This window comes from Xenia sp. Carnegie-2017, unplaced genomic scaffold, assembly GCF_021976095.1.
Source record: "Xenia sp. Carnegie-2017 unplaced genomic scaffold, XeniaSp_v1 HiC_scaffold_20, whole genome shotgun sequence".
NCBI lineage: Eukaryota > Metazoa > Cnidaria > Anthozoa > Malacalcyonacea > Xeniidae > Xenia > Xenia sp. Carnegie-2017.
This window is the reverse complement of record NW_025813483.1, coordinates 13,077,758-13,105,753: the sequence shown is the minus strand read 5'-3', so window position 1 is coordinate 13,105,753 and position 27,996 is coordinate 13,077,758. Positions and strand designations below refer to the sequence as shown.

Sequence of the window (27,996 nt, the reverse complement as noted above, 5' to 3'; positions counted from 1 at the left end):
CACTGTGGGATTTTAATAATCGCGAGCTGAATATGAATTTGTTTCCTCATTTTTCACCTAAAATATTATAATTTTGACTTAGATTTTTTCATTAATAACTATAAAATTCATTTAGAACGGGAAAAGCAGAAATTTTTGCAGTAATAAACAATTATAAATAGAATTAAAAATTAAGCGACGAGGATGGGATTCGAACCCACGCGTGCAGAGCACAATGGATTAGCAGTCCATCGCCTTAACCACTCGGCCACCTCGTCAGATGAGAAATGGGGAAAAATTAACTTTACTTAAATATAATCTATTTTTCAACAATCTTTAATGGATGGAAATCAAATAAATATAAAGATAGTTTTGTAGCAGGTCACGTGGTTAATTTAAAAACATGGAGTCTAAAATTAATGCAAATAATAATCCTTTACGTACTAAAATAAAACGCAAACGCGTTAGTAAAAAGTCTAAACGAAGCTGGAGGAAACATATCGATATTAAAGAAATAGAGGATTACTTGGACGAAGTAAGAAGACAGGAACGGACTGGGTAAATATATTGTTCGTATTTCTTGGTATACCACTTGCTTCACTTTGGTTGTGACAATGTGGGCCTCCATTGTATTTGATTTTACACGTGATTCATTTCTTCTAGAGGTGTGATATCACAGAAAAAGAATGGAGAGCTGTTTTACATGGATAGAGACCATTCAGGAACTGAAATTGGTACGCCTGACTTGTCATTTTTATTATTCAGATGTCATCAGAAAATCATATGAATATGATTATGGACCATCAAAAATAGAAATACTAATTCTTCCCCAAGCCTGAATCCCACATTTGATATGCAATAGTAATTCTGTTCATTTTACATGTCTGCTGTTGGAGATCAAGTTTGCTTAAAGTTTTGAGGAAACTCTTTAGTTTTACATATATGTAACATATTACAACCAACATTTACCATAGCTGATTTTCAAAGTTGCCCTCTTTTGATAATTTTTCATTTTATTTTTAATGGTGTTTATTCATAAACCTATTATTGACATCATAAAATTTTTTGTTTAGGTGAAAAGGAAGAGACAAAACAATACCGAAAAGGTGTAAAACTAAGGAAAAGCAAGCAAAAATTGAAAAAGGATGGCAAAGACGTAGATTCATCAGAAGATGATGAAGCAACTGCTATATTACCACAAAAAATCCTCAAGAAAAAGGAAGCTAAACTGGAAATTTATGATTTATGGGGTGATTCAGGTATTAATTTATATGGGATGGGAATATTATGGGTTACAATGAAGGGTCACAAGTATGCAAACAATTTTGTTGATTGACAATGCAACAGAGATTTAATTGGCATGTTTTTTTTGCTGTTGACCAATGAAAGTTTATTGACATGGCTTCATAAATTTGCTCCAGTTAGTTGCCATTTGCTATGATAAATTTAATCATCAGTTGAATTAGCTTTCATTTTTGTCAAAAAAAAGTTGAACAAGAATTTGACTTTATTTTACTTTGTGTTACAGGAGTTTTATCTAAATCTAAATCCTTTGAAGATGAACATTACATGAAAGTAACACAAAAGAAACCAGCCAAGGTATGAATAAATAAATAATTTTATTTTTTATTCATGCATGCCTAATGAATTTTTTATGATACTTTTTACCATAATGCCAAAGTGGTTTTTTCGCAGTATTATAGTTTCAAAGTGAAATTTAATTTTTTTAAAATTGCTTTAAAAGCCAGGTAAATTGTTCATAGTGAAAGCAAAATGTATTCAGATGGTAGTTATCATAGCGAGAAAGGATTTTACTATCCAGGCAAAGTAAACTTTTAGAAAAGAATTCAATTTTAGTTTCAATATCTAGCCACATCGGCTATTATACTCAGGCTGCTTTTGAGACCTTGTGAAAATATTTCTTTCCAAACCTACCTCTCTGCAACTAAATAACTAATTCACTGATAATCAACCAAAAAATTTTCTAATCACCACAGGTACCCTAGGTACCATACACAAAAAAGAACACTGAATAAAATTGTGTAGATCTTGCCTCAAGTATTTGTCTTGCATAAGTAGTTTTAAGAAAAACATTAAAACAATGATAATTTCTTATATTTTGAGTTATACCAGCACCATAACCTGCTTTACTCTAATCGGCTGAATTGAATATTTGTAATTTATTGGGAAAAACTTCACACTAAGCTAACAATATCTTTATCAAAACTAAACTTTGACTAGTGACATACAAGATTTAATATGATTTTAATTGGGTATAGTGTATATTGTAAACAATAAAAATGTTTGAACTACTTGTCTGTCATCAAAATTGTTACTTGTGTTTGCAAAGATTTGAACAGTTTGATTTTGACATATATCCACAGCAACCAAGGACTGTATACAAAGTTCGAAGTACCATGCCAGCATTAAGTGTTTGTCACCCTGGAGCATCATACAATCCAACATTTAATGATCATCAGGCATTGCTGTTTGCTGCTTGTCAAGTTGAACTTTTTAAAGAGAAGGAGATTAAGAAATTACAGCGACAGTTGCAGTTTCCATCAGAAGAAGAGATGACAAAACTTGTAAGAAATAACTTAGCTAGATTACTACATGCTTATACATAGTTTGCTATCTTTTAAACTACATTTTGTCATGATTGAACCAGAGTAAATGTGGTTTGGCATATTCTGGATGAGTTATTTAAAGACTTTTTTAAGCGTGAAAATATCATTTGAAAAATTTTTACTATTTTTGTAACTTTGGTTGTTTGTGCTTGATTCAGCCAAGTTGGGAGGAAGAAATGCAACAAGGATTGTTTGGTGATGAAAGCAATGCTGAATGTAGTGATGATAATGATGATAAGGAATGTGGAGTCATGCTCCCTTGTTTTTCTGGGAAGGAGAGAAAGACAATTAAAGAAAGACAAAAAGCAAAGGAAAGGAAAAAAGAGGTAGGAAATGCTACAACTTGTTTTGTAATTTGATTTTATTCCTTTTTCTGTTCAGAATCTTTAACCATTTTTTATTGCTCACAAATTGATTTAATATAGTTCAAAATAAAATTATATGTTGAAAAACCCTTTCAAAAGTCTTGTTTTGAACAAAATTTCATCAATTTATCATTTTCCATGTCAATTAAATCTACTCATTGACATAACAGGAGCTCTATTTCAAAATACAACGAGATGAAAAAGCAAAAGAGAATGAAGTATTCAGGTGATTGTTATTGCAGATGTATCTCGAGAGATTAGGATGTATTAAGTTAAGTATTCAGAACATACATAATAGCCCATCATTGCTTTCAGAACATACATCATAGCCAATTATTTTGGCTCCAGGAAAGGTTTCATTATCAACAAATGACATAAATACATGCACTTGGAATTTGATTCACCAAAGTCTGAAATATACAGCAAGTGGTTTTATATTTTGTTTGATGCCTTTGTTTGTTCTCAGATGTATTTTGTTTGATATGTTTAGAGTCAAGTCCATCAAGAAAGAGTTGAAGAAAAGCAAAGAAAAAATGCAGGAACGTTTGAAGAAAAAAGAAGAGAAAATCCTAAAGTCTTCATCAAAACCAAAACGTTTAGGAAGACAAAAGTATCCAAAAAATATTGTTTTATTGAGGACACACTATGTCTGTTCTACAAATTGTATTATTATATACGAAAAGATTTTCTTTGACAAGTATCAAAAGATTTGAAGAAATGAACATCGAAATACAATTGATGGACGAATTGAAGGGCAGTTTACGAAATTTGAAGGTTTGTTGTCTTATATTTATTTGGCACTGTCTGTGGAGCTAGGACTGCCTAGCTAGAACTTCAGAGCTAGGGCAGCGGAACTAGGACTGTGGAGCTACGACTGCCTAGTTAGGACTGCAGAGCTAGGACAGCGGAACTAGGACTGTAGAGCTAGAACTGCCTAGCTAGGACTGCAGAGCTAGGACAGCGGAACTAAGACTGTAGAGCTAGGACTGCAGAGCTAGGGCAGCGGAACTAGGACTGTGGAGCTACGACTGCCTAGCTAGAACTTCAGAGCTAGGACAGCGGAACTAGGACTGTAGAGCTAGGACTGCCTAGCTAGGACTTCAGAGCTAGGACAGCGGAACTAGGACGGTAGAGCTAGAACTGCCTAGCTAGGACTGCAGAGCGAGGGCAGCGGAACTAGGACTGTAGAGCTACGACTGCCTAGTTAGGACAGCAGAGCTAGGACAGCGGAACTAGGACTGTAGAGTTAGGACTGCAGAGCTTGGGCAGCGGAACTAGGACTGTGGAGCTACGACTGCCTAGCTAGGACAGCGGAACCAGGACTGTAGAGCTAGGACTGCCTAGCTAGGACTTCAGAGCTAGGACAGCGGAACTAGGACTGTAGAGCTAGAACTGCCTAGCTAGGACTGTAGAGCTAGGGCAGCGGAACTAGGACTGTAGAGCTACGACTGCTTAGCTAGAACTTCAGAGTTAGGACAGCGGAACTAGGACTGTAGAGCTAGGACTAGGACTAGGACTAGGACAAAAGAAGAACAGCAGAACTAGGACTGTAGAACAGAGCTAGGACAGCAGAACTAGGACTGTAGAGCTAGAACTGCCTAGCTAGAACTGCAGAGCTAGGACAGCGGAACTAGGACTGTAGAGCTACGACTGCCTAGCTAGAACTTCAGAGTTAGGACAGCGGAACTAGGACTGTAGAGCTAGGACTGCCTAGCTAGGACTTCAGAGCTAGGACAGCAGAACTAGGACTGTAGAGCTAGAACTGCCTAGCTAGGACTGCAGAGCTAGGGCTGCGGAACTAGGACTGCAGAGTTACGACTGCTTAGCTAGAACTTCAGAGCTAGGACAGCGGAACTAGGACTTTAGAGCTACGACTGCCTAGCTAGGACTGCAGAGCTAGGACAGCGGAACTAGGTTTGTGGAGTGTGGAGTTAGGACTGCGGAGATAAGACTGTAGAGCTAGGATTGCGGAGCTAGGACTGCGGAGTCTAGGACTGTGGAGCTCGGACTGTGTCCTAGAGTAAAACGTCTTTCTTCGTGTTTAAATTTTTTTGTCGTATTCTCGCCAGAAATTGCCAGATTCTTATCTTATCTTTGGTAATTTTTACCCAGCCGTATTTGTACATGGAGCACCTTGTCTAGTATTTTTTTTCACCCTTTATATTTTTATCCTCAGCCTAGAATTTTTTGTTATCTATGTCGTTACGTAAAAGAAAAATTTTTTTTCAAAATTTTTTCTATTTTTTGTATCTTGGTAATTGTCATTTTTCAGCCGGAGGGAAATCTTTTCGAGGATCGTTTTAAAAGTTTTCAACGTCGAAATATTATTGAACCTCGACGTCCTATCATGTAAGTGTTGTCTTTTGATGGAGTTTGATTTATTTTCTCAATTCATTATTTTATCGTGGTGTGTATGTGTATTTAAAAGGCCGTAGAGACCGGGAGATATACCAAAAACATTATGGCTTTCCTACATATGTTCTCCCCTCGAATTGCGTCGTTTTCATTTTTAATAATAAGCAGTAGTTATTATTGTCAGCGGTGTAGCGGATAAAATGCCATGATATGTGCTTATGGGTGGGGTAGGAAGGCGAATCCCATGACAATTCACAAAAGGAGAAAGGAAGGGAAATTGTTAATTTTCAACTACGGAAGACTAGAAGGTATACAGAAGGTATTCTTCAGCGTTTTTGAAAACTTTATGCCATTGGTTTGTCACTGAACGTGTGCAGGAAATACATTCGAGATTCCTGACTGAAGATTTAAAACAAGGAACTATTCACTGCGCAGTATGATGGCGACAAATCACTGAAAAAAGATTTCATAAAAAGAACATTAAAGTTGACCTTCTTCGTGTTGTTTTTTTTTTGTGTGAATTTACTTCTCTTCTCCATTTTATTCTGTAGGCCGCATCGGAAGTATAAATTGAAAGAATACGAAAAGCGCTCCTATAAGAATTTTGATATTCAAGAGAAATCGAAAGAGCAGAGAAAGCGACGGTGATGCAATTGTTGTCAGGTTAGTTGAAAATCAGTCATATTATGTTTGTCTAACATACTTTACGTGCATGACGTGGAGCGAGGTTAAACCTGGCTCTTCTCTCCTTTTGCGAGACTAAGAAAGTACGGAAGTGACTTGGAGCGAGGTTAAACCTGGCTCTTCTCTCCTTTTGCGAGACTAAGAAAGTACAGAAGTGACTTGGAGCGAGGTTAAACCTGGCTCTTCTCTCCTTTTGCGAGACTAAGAAAGTACAGAAGTGACTTGGAGCGAGGTTAAACCTGGCTCTTCTCTCCTTTTGCGAGACTAAGAAAGTACGGAAGTGACTTGGAGCGAGGTTAAACCTGGCTCTTCTCTCTTTTTGCGAGACTAAGAAAGTACGGAAGTGACTTGGAGCGAGGTTAAACCTGGCTCTTCTCTCCTTTTGCGAGACTAAGAAAGTACGTGCATGACTTGGAGCGAGGTTAAACCTGGCTCTTCTCTCCTTTTGCGAGACTAAGAAAGTACGGAAATGACTTGGAGCGAGGTTAAACCTGGCTCTCTCTCTTTGCGAGACTAAGAAAGTACGGAAGTGACTTGGAGCGAGGTTAAACCTGGCTCTCTCTTTTGCGAGACTAAGAAAGTACGGAAATGACTTGGAGCGAGGTTAAACCTGGCTCTTCTCTCTTTGCGAGACTAAGAAAGTACGGAAATGACTTGGAGCGAGGTTAAACCTGGCTCTCTCTTTGCGAGACTAAGAAAGTACGGAAGTGACTTGGAGCGAGGTTAAACCTGGCTCTTCTCTCCTTTTGCGAGACTAAGAAAGTACGTGCATGACTTGGAGCGAGGTTAAACCTGGCTCTTCTCTCCTTTTGCGAGACTAAGAAAGTACGTGCATGACTTGGAGCGAGGTTAAACCTGGCTCTTCTCTCTTTTTGCGAGACTAAGAAAGTACAGAAGTGACTTGGAGCGAGGATAAACCTGGCTCTTCTCTCTTTTTGCGAGACTAAGAAAGTACGGAAGTGACTTGGAGCGAGGTTAAACCTGGCTCTTCTCTCTTTTTGCGAGACTAAGAAAGTACGGAAGTGACTTGGAGCGAGGTTAAACCTGGCTCTTCTCTCTTTTTGCGAGACTAAGAAAGTACGGAAGTGACTTGGAGCGAGGATAAACCTGGCTCTTCTCTCCTTTTGCGAGACTAAGAAAGTACGGAAATGAAGTTAAAGCAATGTAATTGGTACAAACGCGACGATTTGTTTTGAAAGTAGAATGTTAGCACTCTTTTGACACCAGCTTTAAACGCAACATATCGATGAACCTTGCCATGCCACGAAAACTGTTTGCATTATTCGTTTGTTTACAAATAAGGGAGATTGCTTAACATGTCGTTATTTCACGTCCATTCTGGATTTGAATTTGAAGAAAAACAAGTGCAAACATTATTCAGCAGCATTCAAACATTTATTTCGAAATTACTAAAAATTCGTCATCAAACCAGTTTACGAAGACTAAATCTAGGTCGATATGGCTATAATCTTCTACAATATATAACATGAAAGACTCCACTATGAAAGACACAGGATAGTGATCCATAAAACACCTGTTATGACATAGTCTGTAACGAATATATAAATAAACCAGGTTTTTTTTAAACCGACTAATTTTTACCCACAAGTATATGCGCATATTTTTATATTTATAACAGCCTTCTATTTATCAATCAGTTTACTTTCTGTTTTGTATTTCTACACTTCAATTTGTTTCGTCTACTCTCGCAGGCCCGTATTTTGCCGACTTAAGTACTTTATTATTCTTGAAGTCACCATTTTCTGTATTTCTTTGGCAACCTGATAACGTGATAGTATTTTCTCTGGTCGTTTGTCTGATTCTTCTTTGGTTAATGAACGTAGTTAAGTATGTCAGGCTGGACAATTGAGCTGTAATTGGCTGATGATAATGCGATAACGTGTTAATCATTTATATTTACTTTTTCTTTTGTCACGTATATGGTAAATTATTGTTTCCCCATGGTTTTAAAAATTTTCCATTGCCTATAGTAGTGTTAACGTTTAACAATGATGTCTTTTCTTCGTTGCCACTGTCGTCTGAACAACCGTTAATAGTGATTTCTATGTCGCTGAAAGGCACACTGGACGGTCTTTCCATCGGTGTTTCCTCTTCCTTTAGGGAAATTTCACCCGACGACGCTTCGGACGTGTTAATGCTGTTCAAACTATTGCGATAATTTCCTTGGAGAATGTCATTCAGTTCTGAGCAGCTCTTTGCCATTCTCGGTTTCGATAAATGCGTTGAACACGTGCAAGTTGGACAATTGGTCTTTTCCCCACATTTCACATCTTTTTCTGGATGTTTGTCGCAGCGATGGAAACAAACTAAATGTAGTTCCGCATTAGAAGTGCATTTTCTGTTCTTTCCCAGTTTTTTGCTCATCTCTTGCCGCTGTCTTAATGATTTCAACGATTGCCTGATGCAAGCGGGAAAGTTCGAATTACTGCTGTCGTAGATTGTCGACGACAAGCTTCGTGAACTGATCGAACCAGGAGCAACCGCGCCTCGACGTGAATATAATGGATATGTAGCGTGAATGTCTAGATGATGAGGGATGTCTTGTGTCTGTGATTGTTTTGAGGGCTGCGTAATTGCACCGAACATGCGTGATATGGAGTTGCTAAGGAAGGATTTTTTTAAACTTTTACCTACAGGAACCTCCAAAAAGTCAAAATTGCATTCGCGAAAGGACGGCGCGAGATCATTGTTTGAGTCTGCTTCTGTGCTTGCTTGAACATCCTGATCGATAGAATTGAGTCGTCCATTTTCTCTTTTGGGGCCAGAAAAATTTGAATTGTCTTTAGTCCTTGTATTGTCCATGCGCTGCTCAATTAAACATTCCAAACTACTTTTACCCAAATTACTTTTTTCGTGTTTTCTTGCGGTGGAATTGCAGCTGTAAGTTGAGCTATTTCGTGCATCGTCCGATATCTTCACTTTTAGCGTTCTGATCTCTTTGGAAAACGGTTGCTTCTGTTTTGCTTTTGGCGGGAGGTTGAGCCGAGCTTTGGCGTACGTGTAAAATAATGTAAAGTTGGTTCCTACCACTGAGACTGGTAAGGCTATAACCAACGCACCACATAATGCACAGCAGGCGCCAAACATCTTACCCAACCATGTGCGAGGATGAAGATCACCATAGCCTACCTAAACGATACGGTTGAACGATAATGTTTGTGTGCAAGAGCTTTTTTGTTAAGATAAAGATGGATTTCATGGAGCTCTATATAGACAATGGTGTAATACTGGGCATTCATGTATTCATCAAGTTAGGTATCACTGTGCATCCAGAGGCAGTCAATATACAGCAAAGATCCTTTGTTGAAGTTGATATTTTTTTGTATAGGGATAACAGAGGACACTGATGTATTCCTAAGATGGTGTGCAAGAGCTTTTTTGTTAAGATAAAGATGGATTTCATGGAGCTCCATATAGACAATGGTGTAATACTGGGCATTCATGTATTCATGAAGTTGGGTATCGCTGTGCATCCAGAGGCAGTCAATATACAGCAAAGATCCTTTGTTGAAGTTGATATTTTTTGTGTTTAGGGATAACAGAGGACACTGGTGTATTCCTAAGGTGGTTATGACATTACATGCAGAGGCATTTAACATAGAGTAATGATCCTTCTTTGGGTTGGATATTATAGTGTTCAAAGATGTAACAGGGGCTATTTTGTATTTATTCTTTTGATTTTAAAGTACACACCAAGAGGCTAGGTAGCATTAAGCAAGGATGTTTCGATGATATCGTATTGTTTAAGGTTTAGCAGAGAGTGTCAGTATAAATATGAATATGGTCATGCTATATCATTAGGAAACATAATTATCAAATTGTTAATGGTGATGTATGTGTTGTGTTATGAAACAAAATGAAAACTGTGATTGTTACCATACCGTTGTCATAGTGATGATTGCCCACCACAAACAGTCAGGTACACTTTCAAACTTTGTATTCTTATCGTCTCTCTCGATGAAGAACAAAATCATTGAAAAAACAAAAGCCTGAAATACGACCACGATGGTCAATAGTCCCAGTTCCCTTGTGCTAGCTTTGAGAGTGTTGGTCAGCACTTGAATAACAAAACTGTACGTTAAGAGATTTATCAGTCGTATCGCCTTTAGAAAAATCAATATTTCAAATGGTTGAATCGTGTTTGGGGTTGCGTGAATCTTTACGTGCACGATTAAAACGCAAACAGAGATTAAATCCAACCATTGAATGACTTTCTTGAAATGATTCCCAAGAGATGGAGCGGAAAGAAGTCTGAGAACGAGATCCACTAGAAACCACGTGACCACAAATATCCTTACACTGCTCAGTGCGTTAGATCTCCTGGTATCTTGTCGAAATGATTGCAAGGTGGTAAGACAGAACTGGATGATTGTAATGAAAAATATGATCACGTTCAAGATAGACACGACCTGTTGAACGCGAAATGGATTTAAGTTCATTTTATAACTGATATAAAATTCCTGTGTTTATTTCTAAAGTATGTTTTATATGGCCTTGAGTTGGTGAGTCTTTGGGTTGGTTTGATCATGTTTTTATGAGCTCTTGTGTTGGTGAGTGTTAAGGTTAGTTTGACCGCACCAATGTTGTGGGCTAATCTCATTACAAAAAACTTTCGTCTGTTTTGAATTCTGGTGCATTTTAACACAAAGTTGAAAAGATTTACCTTGGCTGGCGTGGATGACGCTGGTTTCTCTAACAACAAGTAGGCTTTTTTTCTCAATTTTTCCCAACACGAGTGGCCGCGTTCTTCATTCTCTTCATTATCTTCATCCTCGGGCGTTTTGAAGTATTTCAACTTCTCCTGTTTTTCCTTGTGTTGCTTGTAGCTTTCCCAACAGCACAACTCCACCTATTTTTGTGGTCAGCAGAGATGACGTTTATAAATTGCGTTTATTGAGGGTGATTTTGAATGGCATTAATGATGTTCAATGAGGCTGGTCATAACTGTGAAGAGTAATTGTTGATACACACGTATATATGAGTATCGATATGGATTAAACATAAATATGAATACATGGAGGTCAACCTTGAATTAAATCTACTTTTCATCCTTGAAATGAATTTGATAATGTTCACTATTGTTTCATATTTTAAGATAACTTCCATATTCCTACCTGATTTTCATCTATGCCCCAAAATGATAACTCTTCTTCAAAAAGAGGGCCACACACATCCAGTGGACAATGAAGCTTTCCCGTTCGATAATAGTTGACAATATGTGCAAACACACCGGGATGTCGGTCAAAGAAATATTCTTTCTTATCGGGATTGTACTCAGGGCTCTTAGTCGACGTATGATGCTGTTCGCTTATCCAATACAACCTTACGTAATTGAAGAAAACGATTTCTTGTTTAGTTGTATTTGTAAAATTGTGTTTGTTCAAACACATTATTTAAAAGTAAGGTTTGTTTCACAGTAGCTGTTTTCATAATAATTGCTTGAGGTCCGATAATTTGCCGATAGTTTTAAGCAATAATGCCACACTGTCTTATTTGTTAGGTTTTTCATTGAAAATCTTTTGTTTTGTAACGACGTAATGTTCCAGATTTATAAATAGATCAACTCTTCTTACCTCGTATCTGGACGATTTCGTAAAGTTGTGAGATACGTTTCATGACGAATTCCTCCGACATTGATCGTGATCCGTCCGTGAACATGGCCGTTTTCTCTCGATCGTTTTTCCATCACATCACCGTCGAACAACTGCTTGTGCAATAAAAATAGTAAACAATTACGTAAAGTTTGTCGGAACATTAAAATGGTGCTTATCGGCCGCGTTGCTTTATTTTTCATTTGCTTAAATACGCGATTTTTTTACTCTTCGATAATTTTTGCACCTTGTAGGCACAATGTTTTTTTGTTTTAATTATAAAACTATGAACCGTTTTACTTTGTGCATGTTTCGTGTTAAGTCCATCTCATCAACACCTTTTGGTATTATACAATTCAATGAAAAAACTAGAGGAATATGAAGAATTGCATAGTCGATAAATGATGGGATATGTCTTCACATCGTATTAAAACATAACTGTCTTCATGCATGTCAGATATATTCTTGCTAAATAGGAGGAATTTTGCTAATACTATCAAATAAAATAATGTATCCTATGACGTTAAAACTATTTATTATCCCTGCAGACCCTCAAAGACTCAATTGTGAATCTATTTTTTCAAGAAAAATCTATATTTCTATGTGGGCATATAAGCTTATTTCTCTTTACTTTATTTTTTTTCATTAAAATTATGGTGGCCCCCAGCCAGCCTGTATCGTCTCTCAAATTTTGCAATATCCGTATAAGAATGAGCCAAACTTCCAACAAGCTAGCTGAACACACTTATGAATAAGACGAAAAATGTCTTACCGACTCAAAGTCCGCACAAGATGTTAACATTATGTCATAAAAATTGCAGGAAAAGTTCTCTATGCTGTTCAGAAAATTTGTTAATCAATTTCGCTTCGTATGCGTGAAGAGACAAAGATTTTCATCCGACATTGCCGTCTTTGAAGTACAAAATGCTTGATAATTTGCATTCGATACTTGTTTTTCAATTTATTTTTAGAAATGTTATTGGCTTAGCACATTGCTTGTCCTTGACAACTCATTGTGTAGCACTGTTAGTAATTCTTATTGGAAACGGTGCTAGTTAAATGATGCTTAAAGATATGATAAAGATGAAACAGGCAGATGTATGTTACCATATGCTTTATGCCCATAGATTCGAGAAGATGACAGTCTTTAAAACTATATGTGGTGTTCATGTTAGAGAGAAATTCTGAAGAAATCATGTTTTCATGCATTTATTTATCCAACCACTTAAATTTACGAACTCGCATTTCTAGATGTTATTTGTTAAGTTGTAGTTAAGCAGAGCAAGTATTTTTAAGGTCAGGTGCTTGTCGAAACTTGACAGTTTATATCGCTTTATAAATAATTATGAAAATTCTTTGAAAATCTTTTCTTGGAAAAAAGAATTGCATTATGTCACAAATGTTTTCTGATTTGCTTTTTTCCCGAGCTGTGAGAACGTTTTCTCACTGTTCGCTATACTTTTCAGAATTTCATGTACATTTATATAAGAATTTTTACATAGAAGATGTTCATATTCTTCCGATTGGGCTGTTTAGTACAAATGTGCAAAAGACGCAACATATTGTCTCGTTTAAGTGTTATTGTAAATAATTTGCTTCTGGTTTTCAATTGGTATGAATGCTCTTGCTTACATAACGCATCTTTAGCTCGTTTTATATAAGAAAGAAATATATCTTTGATAAACTTTTTGTCCATCGCTCCTGTTTAGCGAGAAACGGTTAATTTTAATTTTTCAAGAGCGTAATGTAATAAAGTGGCCCACAAGCACCTGGTTTGTTGGGCAACCGATGTTTACGTATTACTACATGATAATTGTTTTTATGAACTTAGCAGACGATAATCAAGTACATGTCCTCGTGTAGACAGGTTTTTCCTGTTTATCAGTTTAAATCTATAGATGAAAAACAACAATATCTGTTCGAATTTAATTATAATATAGTCGTGCTTGCTTGCATATGTCGCTCCGATTGTCCATCTTTCTTGAATCGTTATGGCTCTCTCACTAGTGCTTACTCTCTTTTGTGTTTGCCAATGGAATTTGCATACAGAGACGTGCTTTTATGTCTCTTGATCATTAATACTTATAGGGTAAAAGATAGCCATGATGAGATGCTTTATTTTTGGACTTTTAAAAATGACTTTATATCCATGTCCAGGTACTTTGTCTGTACACTCTTACTCTTCCTGTTTGCAATCACTTTGGACCTTCCCAGTGATTGACTCCACTCATTAAGCACAGGTGTAAGAACTCTGTCCTTTCTCCACTCATTCTGCTTTTAGACTGTTTGATTGACTTCAATGACATCAATTGATTCCAGTTACTGTACACGTTCTCGGTCACGCTGTCTTTCTCGTATCATTCTTTTACACTTATTTTCATACTAGTCGTTGTGCACTCAATCTGTCTTTTCACAGTTATTTTGATCGACTTCAGTCACTCTGCTCGTGCGCAGTGCACCTTCAATGCACTCTATCATTCGTTCGTTCCCAGTCATTTTCTGCTCTCAGTCATTCTCCTCTTTTCTGGTCACATTACTCGCTTTCATGTTTATTACGTAACATGCAGATGATTACAAAGGCTAAACGCTCATTTCCAGACAGATTAAATTTACTACGTCTTAACGTGACGTAGGTCAATTGATTTTTCTAAGTCTCCATAGCATTCCAAGGCACCTGCACACCAAGCCCCCTTGCGCGCAGCGCAGTATTCAATGCGAAAGTCTGTATGCATTTAAAATTAAGTGTATAAGTTATTTACAGCCGCTTACTTAGTCTATGCATGTGCAAAATAGACGTGACTCTTGCTCACAACTAGACCGCGAGTAGATGGTTTGCTTGTAGTGTGTAGTCGTTCTTATTTTACAATATGATGTGAATGTTTGTAATGCGTTCGTTTGTGGCAGGTGTTAATTTTAGATCATTGAAGCACTCTGACAAACAGAGAACGCAAGTCGTAATTAAATGCATTTTATCCCTCTTCAATAAATTTATATATTATTTTACCCTTACTACTTAATATTTTTCTACACTACGATGGATAAATTAAAAAGGTTTTGTATGCCAACAAAATGTTTTCTTCCTACTCACTCATTATGCTTGTTAGCTAACACCTTTGAGTAATCTGTCCTCCAAACTTATATTGACGTATGTAGTCATGTTGACAAGTATAATGAAAGCTGCATTTTCAAAAGGATTAAGTATCTAATGAACAATTTTTCAATAAGCAATTGTGTATGAGGCATATATATGTACGCCATGTTATGTCTAAATGTAATTCATATCTGAAAACATTGTAAGTAAAATTAATAGCATGAGGGCAGAGAGATTTACGAAACCATGCATGGGTTTATAATTGTTAGTTATTCACGCGTCCTAAACCGAAACTACAAAAGAAAATTCATAACGACTTTTAATCATCTTTGACTCTTTGTTATCAAAGCACTTCCGAAATAGAATGTAATTGACAATTTTATGTTAAAAAGAAACACTTTTGTTAAGGAGTACATTTTAACACTTTTTTAAACCAATTTTTTGGCCTTATGTTATTGTGAATTGTGGCGTTGCTACCTTTCCAATTATGAAACGTGTTTTTTTAAGAAGCAACATTGCAAATACATACTACTAAATAAATATATGTGAAAACTATTATAAACTCTAAATATAGTAACACAACATATATGACTTTGTAAGTTATACAACGATGAGTATATATATGTATAATTCTATTCTCGATAGCAATATTCCTGTATTGTGGACAGTAAATATACTTGCACATGTACAAGTGATAGCGGGTTTCATCATACCTTCTTAACACCAAATTTTGTGTCGATGTTTCCGTGTATAGTACAATTCACTTAACCTTTAAATTCAGCGGGTAATAAATGTTAGCCAAACTTCCTGTTGTGTTTAGCTTAATGAAGATTTCTCCGCCTTGCTAGAAACACGCGCTGTTTTTCTCCAGTAATTTTTTTCTGCATGGTTTCCCTTCCCCCCTGATTAATGACGCTTCTCATACTTCGGTTGTACGCTTTTGGCCAACGTTTCTATCAAAACACCTCGTGATTTTTCATTATTTAAAAAACTCTTGCTGATGTATTTCTTACTGTACAAATGCTCAACGCATTTTCATCCTCTTCCAAACGTTTTAGACACCAGTTCTAAAACTCGTTTTGCAAAAGTAAAAATGATTTTTTGCTATTTCGACAGCATAACAAAATACAGGGTTAAATTAAGTTAAAGCGAAATTATTGATAGGTGTGAACAATTGAACCAAGTCAAACTACATGAAACAAAGAATGTTTTACGAACGTTCAATTGCAATTCATTTTCAAATTGTGTATGAGTCGCTTGCGATCTTTGCTTGATTATTCATTGTCTTATCTTATTGTAATTCAAATTTTAGATATTGTTTGCTTTCTTAAAACAATAACATGATGGAGAGTATCGTCTTGATTAGTGTATCTAGGAATTCTTCAGAACAGAGAGGATCATTTTTATTGGAGTATTTATAAATTCTTCCTTATAAAGAGGATCATCTTTATTGGTGTACCCATGAATTCTTCAGGATAGAGAGGATTGTCTTTATTGGTGTATCTGTTAATTCCTCTGGGTGGAGAGGATCATCTTTATTGGTGTATCTAGGAACTCCTCAGGATGGAGAGGATCATCTTTATTGGTGTATCTGCTAATTCCTCAGGATGGAGAGGATCATCTTTATTGGTGTATCTATGAATTCCTCAGGATGGAGAGGGTCCTCTTTGTTGGTGTATCTGTGAATTCCTCAGGATGGAAAGGATCATTTTTATGAGTATATCTATGAATTCCTCAGGATGGAGAGGATCATCTTTATTGGTGTACCTGTGAATTCCTCAGAATGGAGATTTTTGTTAGCCGTTATTTCTTAACGTTCTCAATATTGAGTAGTAGTTATAAATAACAAATGGCTTTACCATTTCAACTGTTTTTGCGTCCTGTAAAACTCTTGTTCGTATTACACGGCTACAAGAAATAAAAGCATATTCATTTTGAAAATATTTCCAGAACGTCTTTGCATTAACACATTCGTCTGCAACAAAAACTTCTGTGATTCTCCGAGAAATTTCTTTTCTCAAAACAAGGGTCACGCAACTAACACTTGCCTCTGACACAATTAAATCTAATCCAAAAATGTTCATCATTAAAAGTATGTTTGGATATAATAGTTTTGTTTAACTGTAGCTTTCGAGAAAAAAACTGACAAGAGGATATGCTCCATGTTATTTAATATATATCCATTTTCCCAATAGTTAAATATAAATACATTAATGTCTTTTATGAGTGCAATTCATTCAACAATAACATTTAATTTGCGACCAGGTATTCTCTTAGATAGGAAATGCTCAGCGGTTGGCGTTTTGAAATCAGATTAACAACTGTGGATGGCAGTGATCCTCCGAGATAAACCTGAAAATATTTTACATTCAATTTGTTATACATAAAAACCATAAAGACTTTTCGATCAGATTGTTTATGTCTATGTTTGTAGTGGCTCATTTTCCAGGTTATTACTGGTATTTACTGTCCTGTGAAGAACTGTTAGAGTTAGGGTTCACTGATGATTGGAAATCCTATTCTCGTGGATTATTCGTGGCGCATATTATTTTTCTTTACCTGTGTCATGTACCAAACTAGCGAGCATGATCGTCCGTTGATTGTAATTTGTTCGATCACCCAACCACTGGACAATATCTGAGGTAAAGACGTTAATATAAATGTGGACAACATTTTTGGAATATGAAAATTCCGATTAGAATGTGTATTTTGGAACTGTCAAAATTATTTGTTACCTTTCCTCTTTTAACTCCTTTTACTTCAGGACAACTTGGATGATCGACAGATTGTGAAGCAAGGACAAACTTCCCGTCCTGCAAGGGATATATGAACTTAGTTATGACGTCTTTTTAAAGCCCGCTCCAGTCACCACTCTTACCTTTTCTCCGTCCATTGCGACAAGACAAAAATCTCTTGAAGTTTTTAAAAGACACCTTTGTGTTTCGTGCATCATATAAACTGCAAGAATCAACGTGAAAAAACGGGTCAATCGCTTTCTCTCTAACCATCTTATCATCATCTCAAACAGTTAAACATACTTATGGCCAAATTATCTGAAATCTTGTCCACAATGCGGATATTCTACATTAAAGAAAATTAGACAGTCACACCTTCAATTCATTGGTTGTTTTGACAAAAAATTATGAACAGGTTAAATCCCATGTGTAGAAATGCACGTGGCATATGTACCTTAAGCATGCGATCATAGACAAATCTGGACGGCGGTGTTGCAACAGTTTGAAGTACTGTACGTGGTGTCGCTCGAATGATACCACGACCAAGAAAACTGTAAACACCGCACGGCACATCCTCTTTCCGTAGCACGTGCACATCTCTCTCGTTGGTTTCATATCTGAAATCGAACGTAAATATCGTTAATTGGCAAAACAACGTCCTAAAATGTTCCATTGTGACCTAGTGAATCCCACCTCCATCCTCCGCAGTCCAGTTTCGCCGTCTCTACACGATTGATTGCAAACTTTGGATGATGAGAGGCCAGTTTAATTTCTTCAAGAATATTAAGCATAGCATCGCTTGCAATTTTTGCATAGACTGAATTTCCTACAAATAAGTTTTTTTCAGATTTTTAAGTCAATTGTGGTACAGACTTAATGTAAATACTTTACGTTTTTCATTCATTTTTATTTAATTTTGACTTTCTTTACTTCCTTGTTTAGAAACAAAAGTAATACGTGCACAGTAAAAGTCACTTTATCATGTGAGTACATTTTGCTCATTTATTAAACTTATTACGCGGATTTTAAAGTGCTTATGCATGAAACTGAAATTTTGCTATTTAAAATAAGGTATCATTGATCAGACCTTTTATGACGGTGGAATTTCTTAATCAGTTCTTTAAAAGTTTTGAAAATATAATTCAAGTAGCAAATTTTTCTTTTCATAATCACTCTGATCAATTTTAAAAATAAAAAGCATGTTTGCTGTTAACGGCTAGTTTCATTGATTCAAACGAAGCTTTTCAACTTACCTAATGGTTCGAGAATAGCAAAGTCCTCCGTCCTATTTTTAGAAACAAGGCGAAAAATAATGAAACACATTCACAATTTGCAAGCAAAGTTCATTATAAGTAAAGCATTTTTAGGGTTGGTTAAATGCTTCAGTGTTCTCTTGCGTGCAAATTAAGTTCCAACTCGTTAACAATGGGTATAAGAAATTACGTCTGCTTACTTCAGTCGTTTCAAATACTCTTCAGCTTCTGTTTCTATCATTTTCCTAATGCCTCGAATCTCTCGATCAAGTTGTCTTCCTCGTTTGTCCAATTCATCCATTTTATCACGAAATTTGGCTTGGTTAAACTCATCCTGCTGTTCCATCAACGCACGCAAATTCTCAAATCTTGCATCCATCTTTTTTTTCTGGTGTGTTTTCAAAGCTAACTTGTCGTCCATTTCCAGTAAACGTTGCTGAGCGCTTAGCAAACTGTTAGATTCACATTCGTAATACGTAAAGGTCTCCCCGCTTTCCGTCAACTTGCGTAAGTGATTAATCTTCTCTTTCAAGTGCATTTGCTCGTCTTCTCTTTGTTTATTCACGGCTTGATTTAATTGGTGATAATCTTCTTCGTGCTTATTTAATGTTTTTCTTTCCTCCTCACATCGACGCACTTCTGTTTGCTGATAATGAACCTCGAGCTTTTTACTGGCGATCTGCGATTGAAGCGTACCTTCTTCAACACCTGGAGACACACTGCGCACCAGTTCGAACACTTGTGCTTTGACATTCTTTATCTCCGCATCTTCGTCATCACTAGAATCAAAATTGTCGCTCACGATCGCTTCTACGACACGTTGGTGCTCTAAATGTGCACTTACTAACAGCTCTCCTTCTTTTTCTATCTTTACAAGATCCGTATCTCGTTCTAAAATTATTATGTTATTATCGTCGTTCTCTTCATCTGGGCACTCATCCGAAGCGACCAAAGCCTCCTTTGCAGCAGCCATGGCCGCCGAGTTTTCTTTTATTTCTGAATCAATTTCTTTCAAGACTTCCTGTCGTTCCTCCAGCTCCTTTTCACAAAGTGAAATTTTTTCTTGTCTTGTTGTAATTTGATTTTCAAACATCTCCATATTGCGAACTAATGTTTTTATTTTCAACATAATTTCAGAAATATCGTCATCATTATCAACTTGATCTGTGCAAAGTTGATATTGCAGCCATTCTAGTTTCACACACTTTTTCCAATATGAATCGTTATTTTCTTCGATTTGTTCGGTTAATTTTGTTGCTTGTTCCTCAACGTTCTCGAAATCTTTTTTCACCGTTTCGCTTTTCTTCAAAAGATTATCTAAGGTTTCCTGTAAACATTGTATTTTCGTTTCAAGTTTATGGCGTCTCCTTTCTCGTTCAGCTTTCTTTTTAACTCTTTCCTCTTTCAACTTCTCGTTGGCATCCTGTATTATTCTTCTTTTTTCAGCTTCAATTTCGATAAGTTTCATCTCACATTGATCAATTCTCGACCATTCTCGTTTTAGTTTTTTTCTGAATAGCTTTTTTCGTTGTTCATCTTCTTCAGTCGAGTTTTTACCTTGCTCGCTGTTTCCATTTTTCATTCGAATGAAAATATTTTCAATTTGTTGAATGAGTTCGTTTCTCGAATTTTTCTTTTCTTGAGAAAGTTGTTCTCTGAGTTCCTGTAGATCTTCCTGGTGCTTTTGTAGAACAACCTCATGTTGTTCCTTTTTCTGTAAAATCTTCATCGTTTGATCTTCGATCTCTTTATCTTTTTCTTCCAATTCCCGTTTGCTCTTTTCCATCACTTTCATTCTCTCAATCTCTGATTGTTTATATTTGGCCAACAGTTCTTCAATGCGCAACCTGAACGAGAAAACCATAATTTACTTAAATGTATGACAAAAGACATAATCCGTTTCATTAATTGTATTAATTAATTGTATTGATTAATTGTATTGATTAATTGTATTGATTATTCTCATTCAGATGAACTTCTTACATAAATCTATGTCATATACAATGGTGCAAAAAAAGCGGCGAGGAAAAACCGTCCCTTTAAATTAGCAATGGCAAAATTTCCTTATTAGAATCATAAACATGAATTTCGTTTAAATGTGTTGTCGCTCTTATTCAAATGTAATGCATAATTACGCCAAAGAGAGCTCAACAAACTTTAACTCTTCCGGATCATTTTCGTCATTGCCATCGTCTGTACTTTGCTCACTTTCAACTCTGTAAGAAAGAAAATGCTCTTTAGTAAATGTTATAAATGCCATGACGTCGTATTTCCAAACAATAGCACTATACTTACCCTGATTCTGGTGATAACGGTTGCTCAAAGAACTCTACTAACTTATCTGGCGAAGGCGACTTATGCAGCGATCTCTCCTTTAAGAAAAATCAAACTTTAAATTAGTTTTCTCTATTTTTTGCGGGTTTTGTAATTTTTGATGTAGTAATCATTTGACGATGCTTCAATATTACCATGGAACGATGGGTTTTTCTTTTCTTTCTGAGAAAAAAAGCTTCTTGTGGATTGTTGAACTTCAGACGAAATGTTTGATCAAACATTATAATATCACCTGCAATGTGTTTAAATGAGATTAAAAAGGACGTAGATAATATCCTAGTTTCTCACTCTCTACTCTTTATATATCGAACCTTGTGATAGCTTCGTATCTTCAGTAACTGTTTTATTGTTTATCTGACACTCGCCATCCAGAGGTATCAAGATCACTGTTTTCATGTCAAATGTAAGAATGCAATGTCTCTTTTCTTGTTCTTCTTCGTCAAAAACTGCAAAGAATGACATACTACATTGCTCAATGTCATCAAACTTCTAGTTCATTTCCTAGTGTTCTAAACACTGTAAAAGTTAACTCTCTATCGTGAATTTGCAACGTTCAAAACAAAACATTTACCTAAGTGCAATTCATCTTCGATCTCCATGCTTCCAATGGAGTTTTCTCCTTTCTATAAAAATGTTTAGAAATATGTTTAAGGAACATGTGTATGATAAATATCAACCGGGTTAGAGCAAATAATTTGCTTTTCCACGGTGCTTCTTTAGGTTCATTATATTCTAACGTCACGTGTAGACACAAATCAGTTTTCTTAGATCTTTGATAACTCTTTACAATATTCCTAATGCCATACATCATTATCGTGCGAAACACGACGATATACACTCAATGTAGTGACGGTTAAAGCGTTTGCATACGCTAGGCATCCAAATTATGGTTTAATTTGCGTTTAATTCTTTTTAATTGCGATTTTCTTAAGACCTTCATCACTTATTCATGTTGAGATTAATTTGAACTCAAATGAACCATCGGTTTTCCACCAGAGCTTTTTGCAAATGTTGCGCGCTGATGACTTCAGCGATGTTTTCCAAACCGTTCAGTTTTTTTAAGATACACCCTTTATTGTGGATGATCAGGATTCTCAATATACAGTACCTTTAAACTAAATATGGTGATGCTAGTGTTGAGGACGTCATCGTCCAGGACGACAAGATGTGGTGGGTCCATATTTATTCGCAACGCCGAACGATATTTATGGAGTCCAAGATCATTTTCCTACATAAAGAAAGTCTACAAAGTTAGGAAAATTGGAAGAGAATTACGTTAAATACATCTTTAATACCTCCATTATTAGCATCGTATCTCGCCATTTGTCGGCCCATTCCCTCAAATGTTGCTCCATTTTGCTCTCGGTTCCTTTAAGTAGTTTTTGAGCTTCATTCACTGTTTCATCTTTCATACTGTTCTCAAACTAGACGGACGAGATATAGTGCAACTTTGTCAGTAATCTTGATCATTGATTTCAACAATATTGAACATCATTGTAGCAAATTACAACTGCCACGTTAGAGGCCTAGAGGAAGGCCAAAGAGGGGAGGTTTGGATGAACTGAAAAAGAACTTGTAGTTTGGTGGTTTGATTGAAAATGACACAACAGATAGAAAGAGATGCACGCAAATAATTTGCTGTGGCTACCTCTGAGAGGAAAAACCAAAAGAAAAGAAATATTGTGTCAAATTTTAATCTGTTAAACTCTTTCTACCATCACCTGACTCTGGTCTGTATTCACAATTGATTTTAATCTTTCAATTTCTGCCTTAAGTTCACGAATCAATTTCACATTCGGATCCTAACAAGACAAACAAAAAGCTAAATAAACGACTATTACGTCTTCTTTTATTACAACGTGAATACAGTGATTTCAAACCTCGTTGATTGTTGGAGCGTTGACAATTTTCTTTGCCCTGACTGCGAACCTCAGTGTACTCAATGTCTCGCCATAGTGAAGATCTGTCGGGGCGATGGCTACACAATAGACAAACAGTTTGTAATTAAGGCGATATGTCGATGTTTCTGAAGCCTGTAGAACGTGATTGTGAGTTTAATCCAATACAAAATATACATAAAATTATCATTTGCTATAGGTGTAGCAAACGCTTGTGTATGATTTTTGTAAAGGACGACATTTCATCGGCCTTTATGATTTCATTTCCCAGTATGTTTAACAATGTATAATGTGTTTTAAACACGCATATACTGACCAGCTATCATAATTGTCTTTGAGTTTCCACCCAGACTGTCCTTCAATAACCAAGTCAGTATTGAGTTGCGGTACGGAACATGAGGTTTCTTTACAATTTCACCGTCGCGACTGGACGTCTCTGATAGCGCGGAGATTACACTTCCAAGAGTCGTCAGAGATTTGTTTATATTTCCTCCTTCTCGCAGCCTTTCACCTGTTGCTCCGCTTTTCGATGCTCGTTCACTAAAGTAAAATTTGTTATTGATGAGGAATTTGTCAGCATGAGTTCTCATTTACTTATGTTGAATATTTGGAGTCTAGTATCTACTGAAGTTCTTTAGAGTTTTCATAACTTCTTGCTATTGTAAAAACTGGAACATGGTCCAGTGTAGTGAGCTCTTTAGGAATGATCTGATGATGAAACTTGATCATGAGTTCCAATACACTCTAGTCTAATGTCTTTATCACACGAGTGATCTGATGTTGAAATCTTATTACATTAGATTCTTATAATGTGTGATTCTTATATACCAGTGGTTTTATGTTGAGTGTCGTTTCAATTGTGAAGTTTTCTTTCATTTCTATGCATACTTTACCTTCCTGCCAAATCTACTAAATTGATTTTGCTCGTTAGTTCACTTGGTAATCCTGTAATAAACTTTGCTTGAGTGTATGTGATGGTAACGATAGCATGAGATCTACTGCTGTGTTCGTTCATCTTTGTCGCTTCCGTTTTTCTATGAAAGTAAACGTTGGATACGTTTGTTTGACAACATCAACAGTCTTTGCTATTTGATCAATATTTTTGAGATATCAAACCTCATCTGGTTTCCTTGTTTTAAAATACTCTCGATTGTCGCGTAATCTGGAGCATTCTGTTTCATAAGACCTTCAATAAAATACGAAATGATCATTTCCACATTCAACTAAATTTGTGAACCAAAATCATTGCAGCTTGAAGCTGCATCCTCAAATCCATAAACGTTCATAGGTCTAGCAAATTGTCGTGACACTTTTGCAGTTTGAACAATGTCATTACTTAAAAATATAAAGTTCCATCGGTTGTATTTTGTGTATTTCAAAATATTTATTGACTGCACCGTAAAAAGATTTGGCCGCACTATTGATTTTTTATGCAAGAATCTTTTTACAAATAATATCAAATGTGAAACTTTCTGGCGTTGATATGCCAAGTTCTTTGAAAAAATGAATTTGCTATTCAACTGACCTTGAACATACGGTCCTTCCTTTGGATGTTCGCGCACGCGCAGTTTTTGTGCTGACGTACTTCGTTTGCTTTGAGTTTCAGATCGAAGTAAATCCAGCACTTGTTCATTGTAGATCTCTAAATAACTAAAATTAAAAACATATGCAACAACAGCTGATATAATCATCTATCGCGAGTCATCGAAAACCTGCGAGATTTATCGGAAGTTTAATCCTTTACCAAAACCTTAATCCAAATCTCTAAACCTTAACCTCTAACCAACGGCTGTTTACACTATATTGAGTGAAAAATATTTTGTTTTTGTATTGACATTTATCGTCATGTTTACATGCAAATGGCCAATGGTTTCCTTCTTGTTGTAGTTTATCTTTACCTCACTTCAATCCTGAATGACTCATGGTTGTTGGCGTTTGCTGAAGCATGTTTGTATAAACCCTGCGTTTAAAATAAAAATGAGTAGTGAGTTGAATGTTCTCTTTATCAACACAGCTCCAAGAATTCATGATGTGACTTTCATTGACTTAAAGTTGGTAAACTGAAATGAAATACACTGCTCATGTTGAAATTGGCGGAGATTGTAGCTTTGCTTCGTTACCTCGCATATTCTTGGAATTAGTCCGGGATCGCTCTAAACAAGCACAACATTATGTTACCATATAAGTAATTATCTGAATGTATACTTGTCGGTGTGTGAATGGGCTAAGTCGGGTATTGATAATTGAGTTTAGTTGATTTGGTTAGGAAAACCGTTTGATTCTGAGAGATGAGTGCTAATATATATATGTATATTAATACCTGTGTTCCCATCATTGTGTAAGTCTTTCCTGCTCCTGTTTGACCATACGCAAATACGCATGCGTTATAGCCTTCAAATGCCGCATCAAGAACTTTAGTGCCAAGATCATTGAAGACCTGAAATGGCAATCAACATATTTTATTTACATAACTAAGGAAAACTTTGTGACAATAGCATGGGTGTGATGGGAGAGTCAACATCATTGCATGTTGAGCTTTGTTGCGCAAATAAGTTATGATTGAAAAGAGTTTCACGGCGTTGGGATAGAAAATATGTAAAAAAATTGCCATTAAAGTCTTTTCTTTGAAATTATCTTTCCGCCGGCTGTCGTGAACCAACTTTGCATGGTCGGAGTGTTGCCAGTTCGGCATTTTTCAGCCAAATAAAATAAATTGACTTTTTTGATCAAGTTTCTTTTATAAAGAATAAGGTGGAAAGTTTTCTTGGGTGGGCTAAAGAAAAACGTGCCATTTTTGGCATTTTCAGCGAGAATTTATCATTTATTTCGCTAACATCACTTGATAAGCATAAGAATAGTTCGCCTCCTGATGAAATAAATTGCCTCGTGTTAATTGTTTACTATATATACCTGTTCTTGCGACACGAAATGAGGATCAGTTTCATTCACAGACCAGTATGAGTAATCGTACACAAATTTTCTTTGCGAAGGCTTGTTGTTTATTGGAATGTGACTGTTATCCAATGGTTTGTGCTGTAGGGGAAAAAAATTATGTTGAGTGTCGTCAAAGCAACAATCTATCTCGGAGAAATTTTATCTCTAAGACGAACTTAGAAAACGGTTTGAAGCTACTCGGTCTTTTAACTCTTTTTTCTCTTTCATATGTTTCATATTCACATTACATATTGAGTTGTGTGCAAAAATTATAAGTGAATCACTTGTACATATGTGGAAGGTTGTTGAATTTTCGAAAACGTGTTTTTCAAAAAAAGTTCTAAGCTATATCACCTACGCAACCTGTTTGAAAGTTGAAACATTTGCACAGGCACAGTGTATCGTTAAAAATATTGCAATTGATAGAAATGGTTAATTTGCATGAGATTTTTTAAATTTTTGCATGTGGAGAAGCCTTTTCAAAAAGCACTCAACTATAACAAAATATTATCTATTCTTTTGTTGTCCACATAACAATGTATTCGAAAAGTCGAGAAACTAATAACAGACGGAATGCAAGTGTGTGGTTACCACTTTTGTTTCGCTTCAATTCTCCGTTTATAAATGTTGTCATTGTCGCAATTATGACTGTCTTCGAAATTCTACAAAGTTCTGGAAGTAGATTTTGTGTTTGTAGAAACTAAATAAACAGTGCTATCGTAATATATTGTGTGGGTTGTCTTGACAAAGAAATGTTGAAAGTTCTGAGGAATTTATGACTCCAACTTTATTATTTTAGAGTGATCACAAAAAGCGGTAGAAAAAAATCCTCCCCAGATTATAAACTTACAAAACGACAAGTGTAATAAACGGGATTTTGGTTCTAATTTCTTTATTGTTTCATATGTAAAAGTGGATAAGACAATATAATCATGACAATACGAATAAGGTATGCATGTTTTATGATCTGCAATAACCAACAGCATACCATAAAAAAAACGAATCGAATTACTGCGCAAGTCTTACCTGGTCTGTCTGAATACTTGTTTGATTGCCTGTCATACTGATGATAACGTCAGAATTCATCTCTCTGTTGTTAGAAGTTAAGACACAAGATAAGCAAGAAATTCATGAGCAAATTGAGCATCATAATCAACGTATTTGAAGCATGTATTCCGAAACATATAAATCAAGAAAGTTATCATACCTTTCGTTTAGTGGGCGAACGCGGACGGCCACTTTGACGGAGCTTTCTTTCTTGTTCATCTTTTTATCATCCATGATTGAATGAATGCTGATGACAAGATAAAACTCAAAACTTGACAAAAACTGTTAATGAAATGATGTAAATACACGATTTACTTGACTCTTCTATGTTTAGACTCCAGTTGCCAGATTTACTTTGAATTTCAAAGAATATGGTGCTCATCCGCAGATTTCAAAGTAATCAAAATTAGACTTCAATATTTCTTGTGAATCATTGGATGGAACTTCTGTTTCAATACATTCACGCGTCTGCCGATGACAATTGGCCCTATTGCATGACGGCTAATGCTATTCACGAGACATTGTAAACAGTTTTACTAACGTGACCGGAAGCATCTTACAGCATGCATACAAAAGAACAGCTGAGTTGCTCGATTACATAAAATGATAAATGATCGAGCTTAGTGACTTGAACCGTAACATGGTTCTGCATTTATAATTAGATACAGACAAAATAGACGAAAAAGGCATTGTGATGTGATAATTGTAAATTGTTGCTGTTTACTCCTCGTGAAAATAATATATTTTAATATTTAAATACTGGCGTAACCAGCGCGCAAATTTATTGCTGTTCTGTGAATTTTTCCATATCACTCACTGTGAAAATAATAGAAATGAACAATGATAATGTTCTGAAATTAATATAGCTAGACCAAACTTGAAGGCTTGCTCCACAACAGGAATTAGGCGATAAAAATTAAAAATCGAGATTTTTATTTCATCACGTTTTGGTGCACGAATTCTTGATTGAAATAACCAACAAAAGATTATCACAAAGATTTGACGTGTTTCGTTGCAATTAGGATTTATTGATGCAATTTAATGACAACACAACAGCTGATAACATGTTTATACCGGTGATT

At 36.0% G+C, this 27,996-nt stretch overlaps 3 protein-coding genes and 1 non-coding gene across 7 annotated transcripts; 1 reads left to right on the top strand and 3 right to left on the bottom strand.

The window, feature by feature from the left end:
* The first annotated feature begins 46 nt into the window (after positions 1–46).
* LOC124442977 (ribosome biogenesis protein NOP53-like) lies at positions 47–25,250 on the top strand. 3 transcript variants are annotated; one of them, XM_046993502.1, is made up of 12 exons: positions 47–537; positions 643–713; positions 1,053–1,238; positions 1,508–1,578; positions 2,364–2,564; positions 2,765–2,932; positions 3,142–3,197; positions 3,462–3,581; positions 3,679–3,745; positions 5,244–5,320; positions 5,878–5,989; positions 24,821–25,250. In XM_046993502.1, the coding sequence occupies exons 1-11, from the start codon at positions 383–385 to the stop codon at positions 5,972–5,974; spliced, it is 1,269 nt and encodes a 422-aa protein (XP_046849458.1). In that variant the 5' UTR covers positions 47–382; the 3' UTR covers positions 5,975–5,989; positions 24,821–25,250. The 3 variants fall into 3 exon arrangements, with proteins under 3 accessions (XP_046849458.1, XP_046849456.1, XP_046849457.1); XM_046993500.1 differs by lacking the exon at positions 24,821–25,250 and adding an exon at positions 18,391–18,602; XM_046993501.1 differs by lacking the exon at positions 24,821–25,250 and adding an exon at positions 12,594–13,311.
* Positions 176–257, bottom strand: Trnas-gcu. Its single transcript has one exon. It is a non-coding gene; the product is annotated as a tRNA-Ser (tRNA).
* LOC124441718 (potassium voltage-gated channel subfamily C member 1-like) lies at positions 7,387–11,730 on the bottom strand. The gene is made up of 5 exons (XM_046992186.1): positions 11,605–11,730; positions 11,146–11,353; positions 10,525–10,880; positions 9,913–10,477; positions 7,387–9,160 (listed from the first exon to the last, which is right to left on the bottom strand). Exons 1-5 carry the CDS (start codon positions 11,715–11,717, stop codon positions 7,943–7,945), a joined length of 2,460 nt encoding a protein of 819 aa, XP_046848142.1. The 5' UTR covers positions 11,718–11,730; the 3' UTR covers positions 7,387–7,942.
* LOC124442971 (stAR-related lipid transfer protein 9-like) lies at positions 16,868–27,429 on the bottom strand. Of its 2 annotated transcripts, none has more exons than XM_046993491.1 (28): positions 27,075–27,429; positions 26,894–26,957; positions 25,844–25,966; positions 25,254–25,370; positions 25,054–25,086; positions 24,832–24,893; positions 24,459–24,583; positions 24,050–24,119; positions 23,827–23,967; positions 23,250–23,473; positions 22,916–23,013; positions 22,757–22,837; positions 22,331–22,459; positions 22,144–22,263; positions 21,607–21,658; positions 21,347–21,481; positions 21,170–21,267; positions 20,997–21,073; positions 20,837–20,917; positions 18,902–20,548; positions 18,702–18,733; positions 18,142–18,274; positions 17,903–18,065; positions 17,752–17,794; positions 17,592–17,671; positions 17,449–17,526; positions 17,273–17,350; positions 16,868–17,065 (listed from the first exon to the last, which is right to left on the bottom strand). In XM_046993491.1, exons 1-28 carry the CDS (start codon positions 27,146–27,148, stop codon positions 16,964–16,966), a joined length of 4,260 nt encoding a protein of 1,419 aa, XP_046849447.1. In that variant the 5' UTR covers positions 27,149–27,429; the 3' UTR covers positions 16,868–16,963. The 2 variants fall into 2 exon arrangements, with proteins under 2 accessions (XP_046849447.1, XP_046849449.1); XM_046993493.1 differs by having other exon boundaries at positions 20,858–20,917; positions 27,075–27,426.
* Between the last annotated feature and the right edge of the window lie 567 nt (positions 27,430–27,996).

Bases quoted from the DNA above. Each gene is read 5' to 3' on its own strand.
- LOC124442977 (XM_046993502.1), top strand. From the start codon at position 383: ATGGAGTCTAAAATTAATGCAAATAATAATCCTTTACGTACTAAAATA. The intron at 2,565-2,764 runs GTAAGAAATAAC...TGCTTGATTCAG, and splicing joins AAGAAGAGATGACAAAACTT to CCAAGTTGGGAGGAAGAAAT. The intron at 3,582-3,678 runs GTATCCAAAAAA...AAGTATCAAAAG, and splicing joins AAACGTTTAGGAAGACAAAA to ATTTGAAGAAATGAACATCG.
- LOC124442971 (XM_046993491.1), bottom strand. From the start codon at position 27,148: ATGGATGATAAAAAGATGAACAAGAAAGAAAGCTCCGTCAAAGTGGCC. The intron at 24,584-24,831 runs GTAAAGATAAAC...TTTTAATTTTAG, and splicing joins TCATTCAGGATTGAAGTGAG to TTATTTAGAGATCTACAATG. The intron at 23,014-23,249 runs GTCAGTATATGC...TCTATTGTGTAG, and splicing joins AAAGACAATTATGATAGCTG to CCATCGCCCCGACAGATCTT.
- LOC124441718 (XM_046992186.1), bottom strand. From the start codon at position 11,717: ATGGAAAAACGATCGAGAGAAAACGGCCATGTTCACGGACGGATCACG. The intron at 11,354-11,604 runs GTAAGAAGAGTT...CAATTACGTAAG, and splicing joins CGAAATCGTCCAGATACGAG to GTTGTATTGGATAAGCGAAC. The intron at 10,881-11,145 runs GTAGGAATATGG...CCACAAAAATAG, and splicing joins GGGGCATAGATGAAAATCAG to GTGGAGTTGTGCTGTTGGGA.